The 24,327-nt window shown below is 43.1% G+C and overlaps 2 protein-coding genes across 2 annotated transcripts; one reads left to right on the forward strand and one right to left on the reverse strand.

Moving 5' to 3' along the window:
* Window positions 1-5,020: 5,020 nt before the first annotated feature.
* LOC134874557 (uncharacterized) lies at window positions 5,021-8,168 on the forward strand. Its single transcript, XM_063898606.1, has 2 exons — window positions 5,021-5,429; window positions 6,527-8,168. The coding sequence occupies exons 1-2, from the start codon at window positions 5,207-5,209 to the stop codon at window positions 7,855-7,857; spliced, it is 1,554 nt and encodes a 517-aa protein (XP_063754676.1). The 5' UTR covers window positions 5,021-5,206; the 3' UTR covers window positions 7,858-8,168.
* A 5,971-nt stretch (window positions 8,169-14,139) lies between these two features.
* On the reverse strand, window positions 14,140-23,650 carry LOC134874459 (transmembrane protein 79-like). The gene is given in 7 exon segments (XM_063898475.1): window positions 14,140-15,247; window positions 20,453-20,675; window positions 20,774-20,968; window positions 21,502-21,715; window positions 21,718-22,002; window positions 22,005-22,290; window positions 23,483-23,650. Coding segments are annotated over 6 exon segments (1,287 nt in total). The 5' UTR covers window positions 22,182-22,290; window positions 23,483-23,650; the 3' UTR covers window positions 14,140-15,054.
* Window positions 23,651-24,327: the final 677 nt, after the last annotated feature.

Raw genomic sequence — 24,327 nt, forward strand, 5'->3', positions numbered from 1 at the left:
GTCCTACGACGCTGGTTCACTTTTTACCAGGGGTAGATCTCGATGGTAACTTAGGCTGAACACCTAACCTGTTCCGGAGCAGGTTATGTTTCAGAGAAGAGACCAACTTCGTGAAAGCACCGCCTGATGAATGACTATTCGGAGCTCAGTGTTCGGAGTTTAAAGCTGTCGATTCCGTTCTAGGCCAGTAATTTTAGTGATATACCCACCACAAATTGCAATAGTAATGAAACTTGGCATTTTTGCTTCTTTTGACCCATGTAATAACACAGTAAAAGTCAAGGAAAATCGAGGCATTGGAACACATTCATTTCGAGCAACCACTTTTTGAAAGTTATGCATGAAAATACGCTAATAGAAATGTTATTTCTTTCACATTTCTCAAAAGATGTCAAAAAAAATAAGTGTATGTTGCCTACCTAGAGGTTCTGTGATATATTTATCTCTAAGTTAGGATGTAGTTACCTTATTTTTGTCTTTCAATTGATCACAATGCATAAAAAATGCCTGTAACATGTAGGGGAGAGCGGGGTTGGTTGGCACACAGTTAATTTCCAGGCCTGTAGAGGGCACTGCCCAAAAAATGTAACATTAAAATAAATGATTGCCCTCTTGACCTGAACATATTAAGTTTATCAAAACATCTGAAGGTCACTATCTGTTGAAGTGAGGACAACTTTTCAATTTTGCAGTGTCAAAACAAAAAAAATGCCCCTCCCACTAATACATTACAGAACTGTATTACAAAGAGATATAGAACATGTATTCATTTCAGTTGATAGAGATAGGAATCAGCTATATTTTTATATGAAATTTGAAAGTCAGTGGTGAGTGATGCTAGCTGGCTAACATCATTTTAGTAGAGAGGTGTGTCCTAATGTGGGTGGGGTTGGTTGGCACACTGATTTTGGGGTTGGTTGGCACATGTTAAGCCATTGGGTGCAATTGTATTAACTTATTTGGTTAAAATTAATATGATCTAGTTTGTTTAGAGGTCTATGGGAATAGCCGGCCTGGGGAAGTTTGGCTTCAGTGTCGCTCATACACGTACACACACTCACACACATCACACACACTATACAAACTGTTATTTGGTTAAAAATGGAAAGTGTTGTGTTGAATGTTTATGTTTTCTGGTTCTTGTATGAAGCCCCCCTCTCCCCTAAGGGTAAATACATTGAGATAATTAACGTTTAATAGCCTTTTGGTTTTTTTTCAGTTGAACCAGTAGCATGGACGATTGCGTTTTCTGCGGCAAGTCTCTCGGCAATGGCGAACAAACCACGAAATTAGGTGCCAAGGGGTGTGATGGAATAAGCAAGGCAAATGACTTACGGCAGGCTGATATAAGTGTTGCACCTGGACAAGTTGTACACACCAAATGCAGGAAGGACTTCTGCTCCCAACTGTCTATTGAGCGAGACAACAGAAAACAGAGATATGACTGTACTGGTGGTTCCAGCGGCACTGTGTGTGCGCGTCGATCTGCCAGTCCTGCGTTTCACTACAGTGAACACTGTTTGTTCTGTGGAACACCAGACAAGTACCAGGGCAGAGAAAAAACACAAACTTATACCAGTCCGAACAATGGACTTCCAGAGGAAGGTTACAGAGAGCTGTGTTGAACGCAATGATGCATGGTCAGAGACAGTAAAGGCTCGAGTAGAATTCGCCCAGGACTTGCATGCCACTGACGCAGTCTATCACAATATATGTAGCATAAACTTCAGAACTGGGAAGCAGATTCCTCGCCAGTTCCTTACAGTGCCAAGCAAGCGACCTAAGTATGGTAGACCGGTTGATGTCACACGGAATGATGCATTCATAAAAGTTGCAGAGTACCTCAAAGCCAATGACGAGGAACAGACAACGATACCAGATCTCATAGAGAAAATGGGGGAATTTCTTGCTGGAACTGATTGCACACCTTATGGATTCACCTACATGAAGGAATGTATCCAAAAGCACTTTGGTCAGGATATCACCATCGCTGAAATAAATGGCAAAGAGAATGTTGTGACCTTTCACCACAGGGCCTCTGCGATCATTCAGGAATTCTATCAAAGGCCAAAGGAGACATCATCTGAAGCTGAGAAGATGAGACTGATTAAGACGGCAGCAAAACTGATCAAAAGTGATGTCAAATCCGTTGAACAGTCGATAGATATGTACCCATGTTCAACTGAAATGACCTCAACAGAAGAAGCCATGTCGTTCCTACCTGAATCAATAAAACTCCTTCTTCAAACACTCTTTGTGGGCCAAGATGCTGATAGGAAAGTTGGTTCTCTAGGCCAAGCAATCATGCAGGCAATTCGTCCCCGAGTGCTGCTGGCACCCCTACAGATAGGACTGGGTGTACAGATGCACCATCATTTTGCATCAAAGTTCTTGATCGACACGCTCCATGCCCACGGATATTGCAGTTCTTATCGTGAGATACAAAGGTATGAACGGAGTGCAGCAGTTGCACTAGGGACAGACATACCAAACTACCGGCCAGAGCAGGTCATCCAATATATGGCGGACAATGTTGATCACAACATCCGTACAATAGATGGCCTCAACACATTCCACGGGATGGGAATGATTGCGTCTGTCACTCCAGGTACCCGGACATCAACAAGAGTGCCACGTGTGTCTGTGACACTGAAGGATGTTGTAGCTGTGGGCCGGATAAACATCCGACATCTGACATCACCTTGCGATGGGCTAGATACTCTGAGGTATGAGGTTCTACAAGATGAGATGGAAAAGGACAGATCTACCAACCTTGACCTCCTCTGGAAGCTGTCCCTCACATTGCGCTCACCACGACCAGCATGGTCTGGCATGATGCAAGCCGTGCACACTGGTGTACATCCAGGTCAGTCTGCAGTCTTCCTGCTTCCCATGATCGACATGAACAGCAGTGATCCAACTTGCATCTATTCAACATTGACATTTCTATCTGAGCACGCCAAACAGTACAACGCAAAGGTCATCATCACATTTGACCAACCACTTTGGTGAAAGGCGCTTACCATCATCGAAAGTCAATCGGAGGGCAGTGACTTGCGTAAGATTGTACTGCGCATGGGAGGCTTCCACATGTTGATGAGCTTCTTGGGGAGTATTGGAAATATCATGTCAGGATCTGGACTGCGCTCTGTTCTGGAACTGGTGTATGCCGAGAACACTGTAACGTACATGCTGTCTGGCAAGGCATATGACCGAGCTATCTGTGGGCATCTCTTGGTTGATGCAGCACTGAACACTCTCCTCGCAGAAAGGATACTTGGTACGCTAGTGCCTACTTGTTCGCAGGCTAAGGATGATGGTCCTCAGGGCACTTTAGGAGATGACGAACCAAGTGAAGACGAGATAATGCAAAGCATAGATGATGCACAGGCAGCCATGGATCCACATGATACCGAGTCAGTGTCACAAAGTGTGGGAGCTGGACCAGTTGACCTGTGTGAGCTACGAGACCTGTATGATTCATTGATGAAGGGTGAGGGTTCCACTGAAGATATCCTTTCAGCCCCGGTTCTGGACTCTGTTCGTGACATCATGAATGTTGCCCGACAATCGATGAAGGATCTGCGTACTGCACAGCTATGGCTGCAATACATGGACATGATAGACATTCTGAGGACATTCCTGAGGTCGGAACGCACTGGTGACTGGCGTCTGCACATGCACGCTTTGCACGACATGTTGCCCTACCTGGCAGCTGCAGGCCACAATCTCTACACCAAATCTCTTTACGTCTACCTGCAGCGACTGTCACGACTGTCTATTCAGCATCCCGAGGTCCACCATCAGTTCCAGAATGGATATCACGTAGTGCGGTGCTCAGATCGGTACTGGGCCGGCTTGTCCACAGATCTTCTGATCGAGCAAGTGCTCATGAGAAGTGTGAAAACCACAGGGGGACTGACAAGGGGTCGTGGCATGAGCGAGTCGCAAAGGATCACATGGCTGCTGTCCACCCCCATATGTGCAGAGGTCAACATGGCCTTGCAAGACTACACATCAGTGCAGTATGGGACCAGTGACCAGCACAAAGAACAAAGAGCAGCTCGACAAGCACGGGACACAGATGACACGCACAAACTCATTGGCTACCTGTCATCAAAGGATCCCTTTGGAAACGATCCAACTCTGCAAAGCATTGACACTGGCATCACAGCTGGAGATTTGGTCAATGCTGACCAAGCAGCGTCAGTGGGCAGGAAGATCTTAGATGGAATGGTTGACAAAAAGGTTCTTGATCACACGTTCAAGAAAAAAAATCAGGTTGTGACTTTTGACACACATTCATCAGTGAAAACTGGCAAAGAATCTGTTCTGATAGATCCACAACTGTTGTTCCAACGTCTGAGTACGGCAGGATCACGCTGTGATGACCTCACTGATGTCTTCAAGTACGAACTATGCAGTAACCCACCAGCACTGTTTCAGACCATTTATATCCTACTTGAGGCCGACAAGCCAGCGCTAGCTGAGGCCATTTGGAAACAACTCCCCCTTGCCGTTCGCAACACAGTGCTGCCACAGAATGTGCAATATGTTCTGGATGGTGGGGCATTGCTACACAGAATTCCTTGGAATTCTGGCGAGACCTATGAAGGAATCTCCAGTCACTACGTACGATATGTTAGAGACAGGTATGGTAACGCTGTCATAGTGTTTGATGGATATGTGAGCGCACCCTCCACCAAAGATGTAGCGCACAGCAGGCGCGTTCGATCTCACAGCAGGCGCGTTTGATCTCACAGCAGTCCCCTTGTCAACTTCACAAAGGACATCGTATGTACTATGAAGAAAGATGACTTCCTTGCCAACCAAACAAATAAACAACGCTTCAACAATCTACTGAGTGATGACCTTCAACGGCAGCACAACGATGTTCTTCATGCAAGGGCAGATGCAGATGTCCTCATAGTGGAGACAGCCATTGCATGTGCAAACACCAAGGACACTGTGCTAGTTGGCGATGACACCGATCTTCTTGTTCTCCTATGCAGTCGTGCTGGGCCCACATCCAGTGCCGCCGCTCCCATAACGCGCATTACGCGCTGTGCGTAGGGCACCAAGTGTCGAGGGGGCACCACCAAAAATAGCCTAATGAAAAATCGTCATAATAATTATAAGGCCGAAATTATTTCAGTAGACTATAGAAATATGAGGCACTTTTTAGGCATACTACTCAAAGGTACCGATGGTGCCCCCCTCTCCCCTCCCCCCCTCCCCTCCCCACTCACACAAACACAAACGAAAACACAATCTGCACAATCTGCGTCCCAAGCGCCCTGTGGGTGCCCTTGCTGTCAGTGGTCTTTTGGATTACTCGACATTTTTGGAAATGAAAAGGCAACAGGAGTCAGGAGCAGAAAAAAGAAAAAAGAGGAAACAGCGAGATGATGCCCGTGCATCACTTGCAGGTAAGTGTCCACGTTTAATCTTTCTTAAATACGGGAAATATGTGCAGCTAGTGTAAAGCTTAGCCTATGCATACACCTTGAACTAGCTGACGTTATTGCTAATGTTAGCAAACTCAAATATGTGTTATAACTTAGGCGCAAGCTAAATTGAGATTTTGCTGTTAAAAATTATAAATGCATTTTGCAAGTAACTGATGCCAGTTAGCCGTTACTTTACTTTAGATATTGAATAGTAGACAGTTTATGGTTTATTTTGACGTGACGGTGGCCAATACTTTCTCAGTAACAGTTAGCAGTCATTGCACTAGGTAGGCTAACAATTCTGGCTTCAGACCATTTATCACTGTGTGGCGTGAAATTAATAGTGTTTAGCCAGGCATTTAGAAAAGTTTACATAGCATTTGAGAAAGTATATTTTATTTTGGAGTTTGCAATGCCAATGCATAATAAACCCACGGCCATCTTTAGGATTGTCATTTCGGTAGAATTCAGCAAAATAGGCTACAGTCTCACATAAATAAGGTTAGGTGTTCTATGTGCAATGGGACAGAAAAGGGTTCGTGATAATGTGAAGCCTGTAGCTACTGCTACAGCTAGCTTAGCTATATCTGAGAGTGACAGAAGATACATGACTAAATTAACTGGCGTTTTGATTGCATTTATATCATGCAAAGGCATGGACGACATCTGTCGGTGAAATAGAAAAACGTTTTGTAGTAAACAAAATGCCCTCCTAACCATATTGTATTCAATTAAATGTAGAGTTTAATAGTCTTGTGTAAGGTGTATCATTTTGCTTTTATTCCTTTTATTCCTGTTGTTAAGATATAAATATAAAATATCCATTATGAATGATATAAAGCAAACATTATTATTAAATTGTGTACAATATTGCAACTCATTCTATAATGTTTTTATATTAGATTAGATAAGATTGATCAAATAGTTGATATATAAGTAATAAAGGGGGAGAGCTCCTTGGTTGCATGCTTTCAGTTTTAAATCTTTATTTTCTTTTTTGGTATAAGATTCTTTATTTGAATATTTTGTCTCTTTCTATACTGATCTTTTTTCTTCGTATTTCTAAATTAATGCAGGGTCAATGCTGAAATACGTTCAAGCGGGAGCACGAGGCCAAGAAGAGGACACAGATGAGGAAGAACCATCGACAAGTTCACCCAATCAACCCCAGCCAGCAAGCAGGTCTGTACACCCCGCAACAGTACTAAGCCCTGATCAACCACCCTCAACCACCACAGATACACAGCAGATAACCACCACCTCTGAAAGTCCTGTCACTGAGAGTCCGTCAGAAGGTGACAAGGTAGAAACGGGTTTGCCCTCTCCAACTGATCCTGCTCTCTGGCCATTACGGATTTTAGATGCGGATCGTGTTGAGATCGTACGAAGAGGTCCATTTAGAGTCCCATCAGATTTTAATTTTCCAAAGGGACTAGATGGCAGGGCGTTTCATAGTAGCCTGCATTTCAAAACGCTCTCAAATGGAGAGAAAGTCAAGAGAAGTTGGCTTGTTTACTCGAAACAGAACAATGCTGCATTCTGTTTTGCGTGTAAGCTTTTCAGTTTGAAAGCTATAAAGCTCACTGCAGAGGGCAACGGTGACTGGTCCAACATTAACAATAATTTGATAAGTCATGAATGTAGCTCAGACCATGCCCAGTGCATGTTTAAATGGAGAGAACTGGACACACGTTTACAGACAAATACGACAATAGACTACCAGGAACAGACATTGCTGGAGGCAGAAAAAAGAAGGTGGCGAGATGTTCTCAAACGCTTACTGAAAATAACCCTATCTCTTGCCTCAAGGAATTTGTCATTTAGAGGCTCTTCACAGTGTCTGTATGAACCAGACAATGGCAACTTCTTAAAAGAAGTGGAACTTTTAGGCAGTTTTGATCCTGTGATGGAGAACCACCTGACCAAGATAACCGATTTCAGCAGAGTGCACGGAATGTCCAAGGAGAACCTGCAAAAAAACTGCATCGAAGTGCAGAAGACACTGACTGAGAAAGGAAATTCGGATATTGATGGACTTGAGATGGTTCAGGAAATCATCAACCTTCCTCAACTGCCACCACAAACAACTGCCTTGGAGTTGCTCTCATTTCTCCATGAGAATCGCCTTCAAGAGGTGTATCCAAATCTCTGGGTTGCTCTTCGAATCGCATTGACTCTCCCTGTTACAGTTGCCTCTGCTGAGCGAAGTTTTTCGAAACTGAAGCTCATCAAAACTTACTTACGTTCAACAATGGGGCAGGAACGTCTAAGTGGTCTTGCTGTCATCAGCATTAATGGTGAAGTGGCTCAGAGGCTGTCCTATGATGACCTAATTAATGACTTTGCAGCGAGGAAATGCAGACGTGTTCCAGTCTTTATAGAGAAATGCTTGATTGTTAAAGAATAGCATTATGCTCTCTCAAAAAGGATGTCCTTGATTTATTTTGATAACACTTTTTTTGCACTTTACTTGAATGTGTTTTAGCTGTTCTACAAAGCCTTACTGTTTACAAAGTAAGTAAAGTTGTGACTTTTCGTCCTCTAAATCTTTGTTTTATTTAAGATTTTATTGATTGTACTTATTGATGTTATTTAGTGTAATTTATTCAAAGTTACTGAAGGAAAGTTTGCACTTTCAAATGTCAAAAGTTTGTTGTTTTGCTGTGTGTTTGCTGCTGCTATTGTTTTATATGTTTGGTAATAAAAAAGTTAAACTTTTCCGCGAATGTTTTTTTATTGGGGGGGGGGGGGGGGGGAGGGCATCATGAAGGAATTATGCTTAGGGCACCAAAATGGCTAGCAGCGGCACTGCCCACATCACACAACCTGTTCTTCCGACCTGAGCCTAAGCTGACGTCAAGGAGGCAAGCAAGATGTTGGAATATCGGGCAAGTGCAAAAGACAGTTGGACGCCATGTGTGTGACAAGCTTCTTGTCGCACATGGACTCCTGGGTTGTGATACCACGTCAAGACTGTACTCAATTGGCAAATCAGCAGCTTTGAAGAAGCTGAACTCCAGTGCGTATTTCTCCGAGCTTTTGGCAATGTTCAACACTCCTGGAGCGTCGAAAGAGGATGTCATGACAGCTGGAGAGAATGCCCTGGTTTGCTTGTATAATGGCCAGCCCGGGGAAACACTGGACATGCTGAGGCTTCAACGCTTCTGCCAGAAGGTTTCAACAAGCACTGTCAGAGTTGAGCCTCGTACCCTGCCCCCTACATCAGCATCTGCAAAGCAACATTGCCTACGGGTGTATGTTCAGGTTCAGCAGTGGCAAGGAGTTGGCATGGATGCCAATGGTTGGGGATGGGCTATCCGTGACGAGAGAATGGTTCCCGTTATGACTGAGATGAAGCCTGCTCCAGATTACCTGCTAGATGCCATCCACTGTGGCTGCAAAGCAGACTGCAGCACCCGACGATGCAGCTGTCGCAAGTAAAGCCTGGAATGCTCTTCCGCCTGCAGTGAATGCAAAGGACTTCACTGTTCTAATGTGACCTTGCCAGAACCAGAAAGTGATCCAGAAGAAGATTAATAATTTGTCAATGTGGTCTGGTACATGGAGATGTTCATTCAATTCATTCATTCAGATATCGTTTTTTGTTTTTCAGGATTTTTCTTGTAATAAAAGAATGCTGAAATGATTATTGCTCTACTTCTTTTCATTGAATTTTCATATCTTCAAGAGATAATTACAGGAAATATCAAGGTTCATGTTTCCAGAGACATATTCAAGCAATGGGGCAGGAGAACATGAACACCGACAGAAATGTCCTACCCTACCCCCCAAAATGCATTACACTTTGAAGCTGGCATGTGGTTAAAATACATTATAACTCCATTGAAGCAATGTTTATATACTAAGATACTGAACCTGTTCAGATAAAGCCATCACATTGCAGGCCTCAGGGACATAAAATTGCAAGATCTGATTAGGATTTATCAAGAAAACAGTTGTTAAAAACAGTTGTCTAAAATATACACTGAAAATTGTATGCAGATTTTATCTTAAAACCTTCTCTTAAGGATTGCAAAATTTGGGAATGTTCCAATGCTCCGATTTTCCTTGACTTTTAGTATGTCATTCTCCACTACATTTGACATTGAAAAATGTCTGTTTCATTACTATTGCAATTTGTGGTGGGTTTGACCCAAAAATGGCATAGAATGACTGGCCTATTCTTATTATACAGCTCCGGAAAAAATTAAGAGACCACTCCAAATGTTTCTTAACGCCGTGGCTACACTGGACGCGCAACTGAAGCGCAGCGCACGTTGAGCGCACGTTGCAACTATAGATTCCTTTGTGGTCAATGAAAGTGGCTACACGTGAGAGCAGCGCGCAAGTGCTCCGCAAGCGCCGCGCAGATTTGCTAAAATAGACCAGTCTTCTATTTATATTGTTTTGCGCGGGGTGTGCACGACCCTGTTTACAGAGAAATGAGTCATAAAATATGTCTGTATGATTTTCTAATTCAACTACCGGTATACAGGAAATGAATAAATGTTCCTTTCACCGGAGACTCTGATAGACAAGGTGCCATGGAGAGATCTGTTGTCGTCAAAATGCATTAGCCAAATTATTCAGCCTACAGATAAGATAACGACAGACGATCGATGGATGAAACACAAACTCGGTGTTGCAGTTTCACTGTTGTCGTGCTGGATCCAAAAACTGAAGACAACGAAAGTCTTGTTTTGCCTTTACGTTGCGCCGTACGTGCGCTGTATCTGCGCTGCCGGTGTAGCAGGAAAATGATACCTTCCGCAGAACGTGCGCTCAACATGAGCTGCGCTTCAGTTGCGCGTCCGTAACGCCGTGGCTACACTGGCACAGTCCTTATCTCTACATGTATGGCAGTCATTCCAGTGTGTGTTGAATTAAAACACAGAGAAAATGTGCCAGTAGAATACAATTTTAAAAAAGACCTAAAACAAGAGAAAATGATAATGCTGAAGTGGTCTTTTTTTCCAGGGCTGTAGGCCTACATCCATGATCGAGTCATATTACAGCAGGGGTGCCCAACCTTTTTTGAACCAAGATTTAATTTTAAAGTTGTGTCGAGATCTGCCATATCGAAAGCCATAGCGTAGCCACAATTAATTGTGCACCTAACACAATTTCCTGGCACAAAGATCAAGTTTTAACAATAATAATACATTTATTGAAGTAAATGTACGTCGTGCAAAGAATAAGCACAAGTAGGCCTATATGGCCCGTAACACAACAACATACAACCTAATTAATGCAATGCCTAATTTAAGTTGGAAAATTGGTTCTCTACCGTAGTGGGACTTCTGGCACTGAGAGGAGGAAGCTAGTCTCTCATAGTCCGGACAGTAGGAGCTGAGAGCCAGCCGTAAGCAGGCTGCAAGGTGGTCATCAGTCATGGTGGATCACACAAATATGTTGATCCGAAAAGTGCACTCAAATTCTTTGCAGTTTGTCTGAGGTTGGGGCACTTCTCTTTCTGCATTACATTCCAGAATTGGACATTTCTGTCAGGTGTAGCTCTTGATTTGAGCTCAATGTCATTATTTAGTGTGAGGATCTCATTCTCAATAGCACCGCTATCCAGGTTGAAGAGTGATGCCACTTTGGACGTTATACAATCCACATCTAGATTTTCCCCAAATGGAAAACTGAAAAAACTGACAACAGGCTCAATGGATGCAAAGTCAGTAAAGCGCCTGTGAAATTCTGACAAGATGCTTTGCACTTGATCATCATAACGTGCACTCTCAAGCTCCGCACAGCCTTTGTCCTGACGCTTAAGTTCTGTGTCCATGTGTGGAAAGTTCCGCAGATCACACTGTTGCAACCTGCTTGATAGCAGCTGTAACTTGCTTTTAAAGGTGTTCACGGAGCTGATCATGTTGAGGATGTGTTTGTTCTTACCCTGCAGCTCTAGATTCAAGTTATTGAGCTTGTCAGTCAGATCAGTAAGAAAGGCTAAATCCAAGAGCCACTGACTGTCTTCTAGCTGTGCATATTCAGCATGGTTTGAACGTTTCAGAAATTCTTTAATTTCGGGCAACAATTCAGAAAACCGTTCCAGAAATGTACATCTGAGCCACGTCTGTGTGCAGCAGCAGATCTGTGTGTTCTGCACCGGTCTCCTCCAGTTGCGCACGGAATAATCGTCTCTGCAGACTCCTGGCCCGAACAGAACAGGCAATCTTGTTAGCCACATCCATCACGTCTTTCATATTTAAAATCTTCCTTGCTGGTGAATTATACAATGGTAATTCAGGAAATCCGGGAGGATTCAGACTGTTTGCACAATCCAATGAACCCAGCAGTACGTCCAATCATTGCTGGAGCCCCATCGGTTGTAATGGAGACGAGTTTGAAGAGGGGCAACTTGCTCTTACTAACGAATTCCATAAAAACCTGAAAAATATCTGTGCGTCTTGTGTGCCCTTTCAAAGGCAAAATGGTCAGCAGCTCTTCTTTTACACTTATATTGTCGTAAACCATTCTAATGAACACACATAGCTGAGCCACATCCACAGCATCAGTGGATTCATCGACTTACAGAGAAAAACACTCACGTGTCAATATCATTCCTCAATTGCTGTTCAACATCCTCCGCCATTCCCTCGCATCGCCGTGTAACAGAACGTCTTGATAGCTGCACATCCTGAATAGCAGACACAATCTCCTTTCGATTTTTAAAATCGGCAAAAAGCGCATCTGCGGCTTCCATGAACGCTTCTTTCACAATCTCACATCCTTGACAGATTTCTTTCCTTTTGCAAGAACACGGCAGACACGATAAGAAGCTATGGTTGCAGCCTTACTCGTGGTATTGGGCCTGGTAAAAATGGACTGTTGTGCTGCTAGCTGCCTTTTCAATTCCTTGACTTTTCGGGCGTGCAGTGGTGATTTAGCTGGGAAGTTTGTATCGTAGCTCTTGTGGGCCATCTTGAAATGCCGCTCCAAATTTCCTTTCTTTGGTAAAGCCACATTTGCATTGCAGATAAGACAGATGGACTTGCATTCGAATACACTAAAAAATAATCCTCCTCGCACTCTGAATGAAAATGATAAGTTTGAGATGTTTTAGCTTCTGCCGACATGGTAGTATCCACTCGCTCTAGTCAAGCTACTCGCGCCCTTCCGAGTCCTTAGTTAGAACCTAGCAACCATACCATGCGCGCGCAGATAGAAAGAAGCGCGTGACATTTTTTCTTTGATTATGCCTGATCTGCCTTACTATAGCTGTACAAATCTACACACTGCTTCACGCGATCAGCAGTTCATTGTGCCTATTTAAGATGTTTTAAGTTGGAAGCTTTAATGTAGGCCTATTTTACACAACAGTAGGAGGATAGCCTACACACAACCTTTTCTCGCGATCGACTGGAACTCAGCCCACGATCGACTGGTAGACCGCGATCGACTGGTTGGGCACCCCTATATTACAGGATAAAGGAAATACAGTTTAAACTGCGGTAACTGCGGTATACATGTCAATTAATAAAATATCACTGCCCATCTTCAGATCATTTTGACTATTATAACATTTTTGCCTAGCAAGCTTACTTAAATATCTGCCACTTCATGTAACCGGAGCAAAGTATCTCAGAGTATTGCGTACAGTCCGGTACTGTAAGTGCAGACGCTGATCTGTCGCATTTGTCATATCACATCAATAAAAAAGTGATGGATATTTAAAGTTAAACCTCTGTATATCTGTGTAACATGATAGTTTACTCTTCATTCATGAAGTATGACGCTCCGCTGTCGGTACGCTTCTCCAGGTTTGTGACTCGTCAAATGTTGCTAAGCACGCCGCCTTCATGTGAACGTGAAAAAATGTGTGTGCTTAACATAGACTATATATTTAGGGTTCTTGATAATTCAGTGGTTAAGTATAATCGAGAAATGCACACAGAAGGATTCACGCTTGTATTTCAGGATCCACACAAATGTTGAGAGGCCATGGTGAGGTTGACCTGTCGGCTCCGGACAGCGCAAAATGCGTATATGAAGCGCCACGTCATGAACGCAAGAAATCATACCCTCGTGGGGGCGCGTTCATGTGATTGGCTTGGAAAGGAGGAGACATCTGATTGGCTATAGATAAAAAACATTACAAGTACGAATCGGGTGACTGTCAGGGGAGTCTCAAAAAACCCACACCCGAATGCACAGCGATCCCTGCACAGAAAGCGGTTTGAAACGGAAAACAAATATGTGTGGATCAAAAATACATATGTAATACTTTTTTCTGTATTTCGATTTTATTTAAATGTATATGAAACGGAAAACATTTGTGTGTGCAATGAAACATTTGTGTGGATCCTGAAATGCAAGTTTGGATGCTTTTGGGGATCCTGAAATACAAGTGTGAATCCTTCTGTGTGCATTTGTGTATTATGAGACTGATCTGACCCCATAGTTATGGGGTTCGTTAAGGGGGACCCTTATCGAAAAAGTGGGGCTAGGGTTATGGGGACATGATCAAAAATAAATCAAATTATTTAAGAGGGGACGCTAGTCAAAAAAGTTATTTCTGGATATACATCCCTTATGGATACATAAGGGATGGAGCCTTGTCAAAATTGTCATTTTAAAAAGTAGACCCTTGTCTAAAAAGTTATGGATATAAGGGGGAACATTACCAACAATTCGGGTGTTTTAATAGGGAATTAAGGGAATCACCTGCCTCCACACAATGTTGAGTTTCATATTGTTAAAGCTTTATTGAAAAAAAACGTAAACTTAACTCAAAGCCTGGAAAGGTATTTAAAAAAAAAAGAGAGACTGCCCAAAAACAGACCGACAACTTATGCCTATATAAACAAAGAGAAGCCTTTGATCAATAAACAAAGATGCATTCATCAGTCTCACGTATAAATATAATGTTTTAAGATTGCCATTAGTACCAAGAGTGCAACCACATAAAAATGGGAAAATTCATAAAACAACTAAATAATTCAATGTTATAAAAAAATATCTAATAGTAAATATTTACAGTATCAGTTCTAGCTTTTTCTGATCTTATTTCTGCTGTCTACACATTGGACGCCTTAACAGAAACACTTTGTAATCAAAAGCCTCATTTTGATTATTTTACCATTTAAAGATTTTTAACAGAAGATACATTAAGTAAAACCCTTCCTCAGATCACCCTTTTTTAAATTTGTAAGTACATAAGAGCTTTTTTGCTTTATGTAAACTTTTTCAACTTTCTTTCTTAACCAGCATGTGGATATTGTTCCTTTTCTAACACAGAGATTCAAACTACAGAAAAACCTAGATCTTTGAAAGCAAAAAGCCAAATAAATTAGCAAACAGTAAAATTATAATCCTTGGGATTTCATGAACTCAAACCTGTGTTTGATAATGTTTATGATGGAGATGAAAGCACATCATTATTATTTTAATAATAATAAAGCTTCCAGAGGAGAGGTTGCTGTTGTATTAAACCCCACTGGCAAAAGTCACTGACTGAAATCTAAAGAACACAATTTTTCTTTTAGCATCAAAGGAAAGACTCTGGTTGCCTTAGTGCAGCTGTGTTGTGATGTGGAAAAGGTGTTTTCACTCCTTTGTGTTTTATCTTCTTGTCGCCATTTTTGGACGTCACCCTTTAACCCCACCAGCGCTGCTTGGGTGGAGGAGCTGTCGTGGGAAGTTCGACGTCAAAAACGGCCTCCGGTCCAACAGTGGAGCAGATATAGTACAGGTTGACGCCCAGCATGACCAGGATGGGGAAGAAGGATAACCCGAAGCCCAGGCTCCTGAAGCTGCTGTCCAGAGAGACGCAGAGCCAGTAGATCAGCCTGCAGAGAACAACACGCAGTCACAAGAGGTGGATCCACTCCATCCTTTCTACTTCATTTATAAATAGATTAATTTACAGAAATTATGACAAGAAAGCCATCACACCCAGTTTCTTATTAATAATAATAATAATAATAATAAAATGTATTTGCAAAGCACCTTTCATCGCTAAAAGCAATCCCAAAGTGCAAGAGTAGCTCAGAGGGAGAAGCGAGAACAGACCGTGCAAGCGTCATCTCCCACCAAAACTTCTCCTCTTCAAAACCAAATCAAATGATTCCAAAGTCAAGTCGCCCTTCATCAGTTTCTGTGTCAAGTGCTTGATGACTCAAAGAATCTGGATTCGTAATTTGGATTATTGGATGCTTTTGTATTGTTCGAGCCTCCAGTCGTCCCAAACAAAAAGCCTGATGTACTAAATTAATTAAAAAATGAAAATAAAATGGGCATTAGCAGCGGTGTTTAGATTATCTTTATGATGCTCTTTGATCGCCGCAGTGTGACTCACACACGTTGCATACGACTAATGTTTTTTCTGAAGTTTGGTAACGCATATAAATGTTAGAGATGTAGATGGACTCATCATGAAGACGACCTGATGTGGATTCATAAAAGGTAAAAAGTTTGAAAGACTGAACTTTGAATGAATGCTGGGTTTATATGGAGAATTCACATTAAAAAAAGCATTCGAGTGTTGATTTAAAATGATAAAAATGGTATGAATGAAGCTTGAGAACAAACTGCTACAGCCCTACTGCTATGTTGATAGATACGTGTGTGTTTAATTGTGGATATATCTGTTGTTTTTCAAGTGAATATGCTGGGTGTAATGTATTCATGTTCCTTTTGTATTTATATGAAGCTTTATACAGACAGTGGCAACACATTCTCTTGGAAAAAAAACTCACAAAGAATCTATCACTCATGTGTAAATGCAGAAAATGTGTTAACATGACAAATGAACTGATTGGGCATGTCACCGTCTGAGTCATCAGGTTTAACCCGTTTATTTGGTAAAGGATAAATGTCCTTCAGCACTGATCTGTTGTTCTGTGGCGATGCATGAGAAGGTGCAACAGGAAGTGGATCAACCTCCCACATACAGTGAGTGGTTTACATAACACTGGGGGTTTATTCCTTTCTGATCAGTAGCCTGGGATCACTGCGTGTCTGGCAGTTTCACGCCGAGTAAGTGAAGGACATCAGAACTGAAGAACGACTCAAAGAACAGAAAGACATTTCTTTACTCGCTGGAAGTAAGTGTGCAGCCTGGCATTTCTGGCCTTGATTTACTCCCTGTATCACTCAGCGGAGAAACGTTGTATCTGCTGCCGACATTCCCTTTACTGTTCGGACTGGTAATCCAGTGTTAACACGATGACCACCAGCCTTCAGTTATGGATTTAAATAACTGTTCATTTTCTACGTATAGAAACAGTTTTGTTTCCTTTTTTGGCACATAAGGAATAACCTCCACAGGTAATTATATTAACTAATACTGTAGCTTTCCAATGAATGAAGCCTTAGCTTGACGCTCGTAACAATTTCCCTCGTCGTAATCCACATCAAAAAAAATCCACAAGACAACTCGGTAAATTCAACCGTTTACTTCGATTCAAGAAAAAATAAGCACAGCAAATAATGTCTTTTTACAAAGTTATTCCAAAAATCGAGAGAGAGTGAGAGAGGTCAAAAAACTGTGTGGCTCCACTCTTGCATTTCCTGACTGACCCCAGATTAACCCCGAAAACTCCTCCCATGAGTGTATCAAAAACATAAATTAAAAGGCACAGTTACCAAGATGCCACAATCAAAGTACCCATTTCAAATATTACAGAAGTAATATAAATGAGACATTATGCATGTAAATTATTCACACACCTTTGTAACATGAATAAGTAGTTAACTTAACACACTGTAAATATGAACTGTAACAACTTAAACCTGTAAATATTGCAAATATTCCTTCTTATTCCTTCTAACTCAATGACACATTTATTCATTACTGTCATTTTGAATATGAACTGAATTATTGAAGTCAAAACATCAACAAACTGCATTTAGGCTCCTACAAATACCATTCCCATCTGCCTCGGCTGTATGGTGTGTTTAATGATACATTTCAAAGGATAGCATGCTCACAAATTTAAGCAAAATGGCCAACATGCTGAGTCTTGTTTTTTATCTTTAATTTAAAATCAAGTCGTGATTTTTCTTATAAACCTGCCCTGTGTCAAATCCAAAGGAATTGGACTGGTGGATTTGATTATGTTGCAATAACTGCAACATAATCAAATCCGTTTGAGCTTTCATGCCACCCTTACATTATTTTGTTACTCCGTCCTAACATTTTAGCCCAATTTCCCTAGCACCTATGCATACTGAGACAGAAAATACACAGAGACAGTCACAGGCTACATCACCAAGTGCATTGATGATGTAACCACCACCAGAGCCATCACCATCCGAGCCAACCAGAAGCCATGGCTGACAGGGGAGGTCCGCACGCTGCTCAAGGCCCGCGACACCGCCTTCAGAGCTGGAGACCCAGCTGGGCTGAGAGCAGCCAGGGCTGACCTGTGCCGTAGCATCAGGAAAGCTAAACGTCTGTACACCAGGAAAATCACAGGACATTTCAAAGACAGCAGGGACTCATGGAGCCTGTGGCAGGGTATTAGGACCATAACGGACTACAAACTACCACCGCAGACCTGTGACAGTCACACCTCCCTGCTCAACAACCTCAACGGCTTCTTTGCACGCTTTGAAGCAGAAAACCAACCCCCCGCCGACGACCAGGCTCTGTGTCTGTCCCCAGCCAGTGTGAAGAGCACACTGCTGAGGATTAATACCCACAAGGCTGCAGGACCCGACAACATTCCTGGTCGAGTGCTGAGGGACTGCGCAGAGGAGCTCACGGATGTCCTCACAGACATCTTTAACACCTCCCTGAGCCAGGCTGTTTCAAGGAAACCACCATCATTCCATCTCCAGCCTGCTTCAACGACTACCGCCCCGTCGCACTGACCTCAACCATCATGAAGTGCTTCAAAAGACTGGTCACGAAGCAGGTCAAATCCATTCTTCCTCCCTCCCTGGACCCGTTTCAGTTTGCCTACCGAGCTAAACGGTCCACAGAGGATGCAATCACCTCCGCTCTACACCCAGCCCTCACACACCTGGACACTAAGAACTCCTACGTCAGAATGCCATTCATAGACTTCAGCTCAGCATTCAACACCATCATCCCCCAGCAGCTTATGCGTAAACTTACAGACCTGGGCCTCAGCCCCTCTCTCTGCAACTGGTTGCTGGACTTCCTCACAGAGAGACCACAAGCTGTCCGGGTCAACAACAACACATCAAACACACTAACACTGAGCACAGGGGCCCCCCAAGGCTGTGTGCTCAGCCCCCTTCTCTTCACCCTGCTGACCCATGACTGCAAACCCAGCTACAGCTCAAACCACATCGTGAAGTTCGCTGACGACACCACCGTGGTGGGTCTCATCAGCCACAACGATGAGACTAACTACAGGAAGGAAGTGAACCAGCTGGCCCGTTGGTGCCAAAATAACAATCTCTTCCTCAATGTGGGGAAAACAAAGGAGATTGTTGTTGACTTCAGGAGAACCCACTCCCAACCCCCCCTCCCTCTGACCATCAATGGTGCTGCTGTTGAGCAGGTGAGCAGCACCAAATTCCTGGGTGTGACCATCACAGATGACCTCACCTGGAACAACAACACCACTGCACTGGCAAAGAAGGCCCAGCAACGCCTCTACTTTATCAGGAAGCTCAAGCGAGCAGGAGCCCCCCCTTGTGAAGTGAGTTATGTGAGAAAATTAATGTAAACCAGAAAATATAAATATTTCAATAGAAAAAATCTCTGTGTATTGTCTGTCAACATTTACCTCTGAAATACTGAAAGATTACATTTGTTCATATTCTGCTACCGGAAGTGGCCGTTTACAGAATAATATATATACAGTCTGTTGAGTTGTTGGAGGAGCATGGGACATAAGATTTTCATTGCCAACATATACGTTGTATATGCTGTGCATATGACCAATAAAACCTTGAAACCTTGAAAAGCCTGCAGCGCATCGTGAACTCTGCCCAGAGGATCATTGGGGTCTCACTCCCTACAATACAGGACATCTACAGCACCTGACTCACCCGCAAAGCACTCGGCACTGCGGGGGACCCCACCCACCCCTCCAACAGCCTCTTCAGCCTCCTGCCTTCAGGGAGAAGGTTCCGCAGCCTCCGCTCGAGCTCCACCAGGCTGAGGAAGAGCTTCTTCCACCAGGCAGTCAGGATGCTGAACTCTCTCCCTCTCTCCTCTCACTCTCTCCCTCCATCCATCTCTTGCTCTTTCTCTATCCTCCGTCCCTCCCTCAATCCTCTGTCTCTCTCTCCTCCCTCCCTACCTCTCTCCCTCCCTCTCTCCGTCCCTCCCTCTCTCATCTCCCTCTAACCCCGCTCCCATCTCTCCCCTGACCTCTCCGCCCACCGTCCCACCCACCTTTCCCCACAGCCTCAATGGAAATGTACCAGGACATTAATCCCCCTCCCTCACACACCCGTCCCTCATCCAGCACCAGTCACTTTCTATTCTCTGCTGCTACTGAAAATGTACTTTGCATAAAGTATTTTTTGCACTAAAGAACTACTTGCACTACCGTCAAACTGTGTTGATTGTCTCTAACATATGTATATATTACTTTTTTTTTTCTGTATACCTCTTTTTACCCCCCCCCCCCTTTTTTTTTCCCTCTTATCTTTTTATGTTATATGTTCTTGTTTATATTTGTAGTGTGGGACTGCCAGAAACGGTATTTCAATGTTCTGTATGTATAACACATGTGGAAACTTTGACAATAAAGTGGACTTTGACTTTTTGACTTTGACACTGGGGCTGTTACTGCAAAGTCTATAGGGACTTAGCTCGGGAACTGGACGGTCACCGGTTCAAGTCTGGGGAAGATCAAGTGCTACCGAGGTGTCCCTGAGCAAGGCACCGTTCCCTGCACTGCTCCCCGGGTGCTGTACATATGGCAGCCCACTGCTCCTCACACTAGGACGGGTCAGATGCAGAGAGTAGCTTTCCCCTCTGCGGGTCCATAAAGGGTTCCTTCTTTATTCTACTCTAGGGGAAATATATTTGTCCCAAATGACTGTAAAAATAAATATTCACATACCTGCCAAAAACAAATATGATGGTGAGCAGCGGCACCAGTTTGACCATGTCCTGGCTGATGTAGGTTGCCATGACGGCGAGCTGCAGGAAGTAAAAGAGGAAGAGGGCCAGCGACTCATTGACGTAGTGCCAGTGCACGGCCACCTCTCTGTTCAGCAGGCTGCTCTCATACAGCGGCTTCAGTGCGCCGTAGCGCAGCCGGGCCACGCCCTGCACCAGCACACCTGCAGGGGGGGCAGGGTCAGGGTTACCGGGTCTCATACATGGGGGGGTTTTAACTTAATTAAGTCTTTATTACAATCCAAACGTACTGATGTCTTACCGAGCATGATGGGGATGATAGCGAGGAAGGCGCAGCGCAGAGTGTACACCACCCTGAGGGGGGTGCTCTGCAGCAGTGGCGACTCAAAGGGGAGCAGGGCGTATCCCCCCCACACCAGCAGAGGGAAGAGCAGCGCTGCGGCCGCCGTCCCCAGAACCAGCTTCAGTTTCTCGCTGCAAAGAGACTCACACAGGTCTGAGGAGGAGAAGGGACCAGTTTAAAATCAAGAGGGGGGGGCAGTGACAGCAGGACCATGACGAGGGACTGGAGTCAGAGTAGGATTCAACTTAAAGGGGGCCTAATATGCTTTTTTATTATTATACTCCTGTACGGTGTTATATGTCTAGGTGATTGACCAATTGAAACAGAGCCGGCCAGCTACCCAATCAGAGCAGACTGGGCTCTGGTTTCAGACAGAGGGTGAAAAGAGGTGCTGCAGCGCAGGCAGTGTCAGAAAAATAAAGAGCTTTTTGAACATTAAAGTAGGCAAACATGACACAGTAGAGGAACAAAATATAAATATAAAAGTGGGCAGAATGACTGCTTGTGGTACTTTGAGTATATTTTGATGATAATACTCCTTGCCTTTTACTAGAGTAACATTTTAACTGCAGGACTTTCACTCGTAACAGAGTATTCCTGCACTCTGGGACTTCTACTGTTACTGAAGTACAAGATCTGAGTACTTCTCCCACCTCTGCTGATAACATATGTTGTTTTATACTCACAGTACTTGTCGTCCTGCTCTCTCCACTCTGGATAAATCTGCTCGACTCCGTAGCGCCCCGTCTGCAGCTCCTCTTCGTTGTCCTCCTCCATGAACAGCCGGCTCTCCTCAGGAAGCTCTTTGCTGGACAGACGCACGATGGTGACTTGTGGAGAGAAACCCATAGCAGCTTTCTCTGACATCCAGTTTGACTCCCCTTCTTCTTCCTCCTCCTCCTCATCTCATCGTCTGCCAGTGAGCCTTCCCCTCTATCATCACGCTGCACCTCCAGCTCATCGTCTCTCCACTTCTCACCTTCGGGCATGCTCTCCCTCCACTTGCTCTTCATGTTGCTTGGCTCCTCCGACAGGTCCTGGCTTCCCCCGCTGACCCCCGTGTCTCTCTCTTCAGACCAAACTCCATCGTCGTTGTCCGTCTGAGTCCGGTGGTCTTTGTCTCCAGGCCATGGCAAAGTGCTCGGCTCCAGATGAGCAGAGCTAGTCACTTCTTCCTCTTCCTCTTCTCCTCTTCCTCCTCCTTCTCCTCCTCCTCTTCCTCTTCTTCTTCCTCGTCTGTAGTCTCCTGTGTTTCCTTTTTGCTCTTGCTCTCTTCTGGCTTTTTATTTCCTGCTATTTGTGGCTCTGCAGGTGAAAGTGCATCCTCTTCAGTTAAGTCTGTGACTACATTAACTTGGCCAGACATTTTTTCAAGCTTTTTATCTTAATGTTCTCTCTTTTCAGTCAATAATTGTTCACGCTAACTGTTAGCATAGCTTCTTCCAGCTTCCTATGGTCATCGTTGATTGATTTCTCTGTAAGGAAAAGAAAAAAAGAGTTAGAAACAATAGTGTGTTCTGCCTTCAGCTTCACAAAAATATCAAAGTTCACTGTTTATCATGGGTGTGTTGCACTATAAGGCTTGTCCTGTCCTGTGGAGCCAACCGTGCGTAGCCTACCGCAAGTAGGGTGTACGCTAAGAAGACAAATGACTTTAAAGACCACTGTAAATATCTCCATTTGTGACTTAATCTAAACATTGAATAGTGATAATATGACGCACATCCAGAAAGTGTATTAGAAGCTTAGGATGTCCAACACTTTGCAGACGATAACAGAAACACTGTTACTAAAGTCAAAATCCTTTATTAAACATTTACAGAGAACACTGATTAATCCCAGCCATTAAGTGAGTAATAAACGACATGGCCGCATTCCTGCTCTCCTGAGCAGACCGGACTTTGACTGTCATAGTACCACTACAGCAGCTGACACCTGTTAAGGGTTTCTGGGCTTTCCTGAGCAAAATCTGATGACTTTTTTACGCCTCGGCATGAGATGTTGAGTTTCGGGACCATTGGACTACTTTTCTTAATATTGAATTACATTTTCAGAAACAATAATGTGGAATAAGAATTTGAAACCTGATTTTTCTCATTTAGAAAAACTTGACATTGATAAAATTCACAATGTTGCTGTGATCTAAACATGTCAAATTTGTACAATTACGGTAAATATGTTGGTGCCAGATTACAGAAATAAGACATGTTGTTGTGACTGAGATGAAGTAATTAAACATGGTTAGATTGTAATACATTTCTGAACTACAGGTGAAACTGTTTTGAATCTAGTTTCAAGAGAGATTCGTTAAACTTAAATATGATTCATGTCTAATGAATTTACCCTCAGGAAGCATCTGAACTTGTTTTTCCGGGATAGTTTCCATTTGACCTCACCTTCCTCTAATGTTTAACTTTGTTGTTTACAGTCCTACATTAGTGACACGCTTTTTTTTCGATGACACGGTCACTTTGAAATGTTTGTTACATGGAGTCTGAACTGTGAACAATCCCCTCCTGTAATTTGAGGTGTAGCTGGAGGCCGGGTGGGAGCAGGGAGGAATGTAGTTTCAGGATAAGCTAGAACTTGTTGAGCGACTCTGTATTTACGACGAGCATTGCGTTACAGAGACCGAGAAAAGAACTGAAGTGTTTATGGTGGACGTACCTGCTTTCACTCCGGTCACATGTCCGAAACAATCCGGGACTTGGTCGGGAAAAAGTACCGAGCTCACTGCTTTAGTTGTTTCTCCCGGGGGAAGTAAAGATAACCTGGCAGGTGAGTCCAGCTGCTCAGAGAACGAGGAGGCGGAGACAGCCGCGAGGAGTCACTCTGCAGAGGTTTCCCCGCCCCCTTTTGTTGACTCTGACGTCATTCGTTTATTAGTCCCTTCGTCACAAACGGTCAATTAAAATCTTCTAATTAGATATTTAGGCTCCTGATTTATCCCTTTGTGCTCATAATGTTATAGTCTGTTCCTTTTAATTTGTATTAATTTATTATTTCTATAGAAGTTTGTTTGATTAATTACATACTATTCATACTAGGTTTAATCATTTGGACACAAGATTTAATAGTTTTTGCTATTGACTCAATCATGTTTTACTTTTGATATACTAGTTTGTGCTCTCTATTTAATACATTGTATACATGATTTAATAGTTTAGGTTTGCAACTTAATATATCATATGTTTTAATCTTGAGTGAATAACTGCTCATGCTCTTGATTTATTAGCTTGTGCTCTAATTTTATAAGTTGTTCTCTCGATTAAATTATTTGGCCTTGCAATATATTGCTTTGTGCTCATAATTTAAGAGCTTGAGCTCTTGATTTGTAAGATGTACTTTCTAATAATGTTCTCCCTATAAACATTTAAGTAATTTGCTCTATTTGTGCCCTTGATTTAATATTATTATTTATTTATTGTGTAGTTTTTGCTCTGTAATTATTTGTATCCAGAACTATTTATATTCTAGCTATATATTTTTTAATTTGTGATCTTGAATCCATT

The sequence above is a fragment of the Eleginops maclovinus genome, chromosome 13 (assembly GCF_036324505.1).
Source record: "Eleginops maclovinus isolate JMC-PN-2008 ecotype Puerto Natales chromosome 13, JC_Emac_rtc_rv5, whole genome shotgun sequence".
Lineage (NCBI taxonomy): Eukaryota > Metazoa > Chordata > Actinopteri > Perciformes > Eleginopidae > Eleginops > Eleginops maclovinus.

What these genes read in the sequence shown, in the direction of transcription:
- LOC134874557 (XM_063898606.1), top strand. Translation starts at nt 5,207, where the DNA reads ATGGTGCCCCCCTCTCCCCTCCCCCCCTCCCCTCCCCACTCACACAAA. An exon ending in TGCCCGTGCATCACTTGCAG is followed by an intron (nt 5,430 to 6,526) that starts GTAAGTGTCCAC and finishes AAATTAATGCAG; the next exon opens with GGTCAATGCTGAAATACGTT.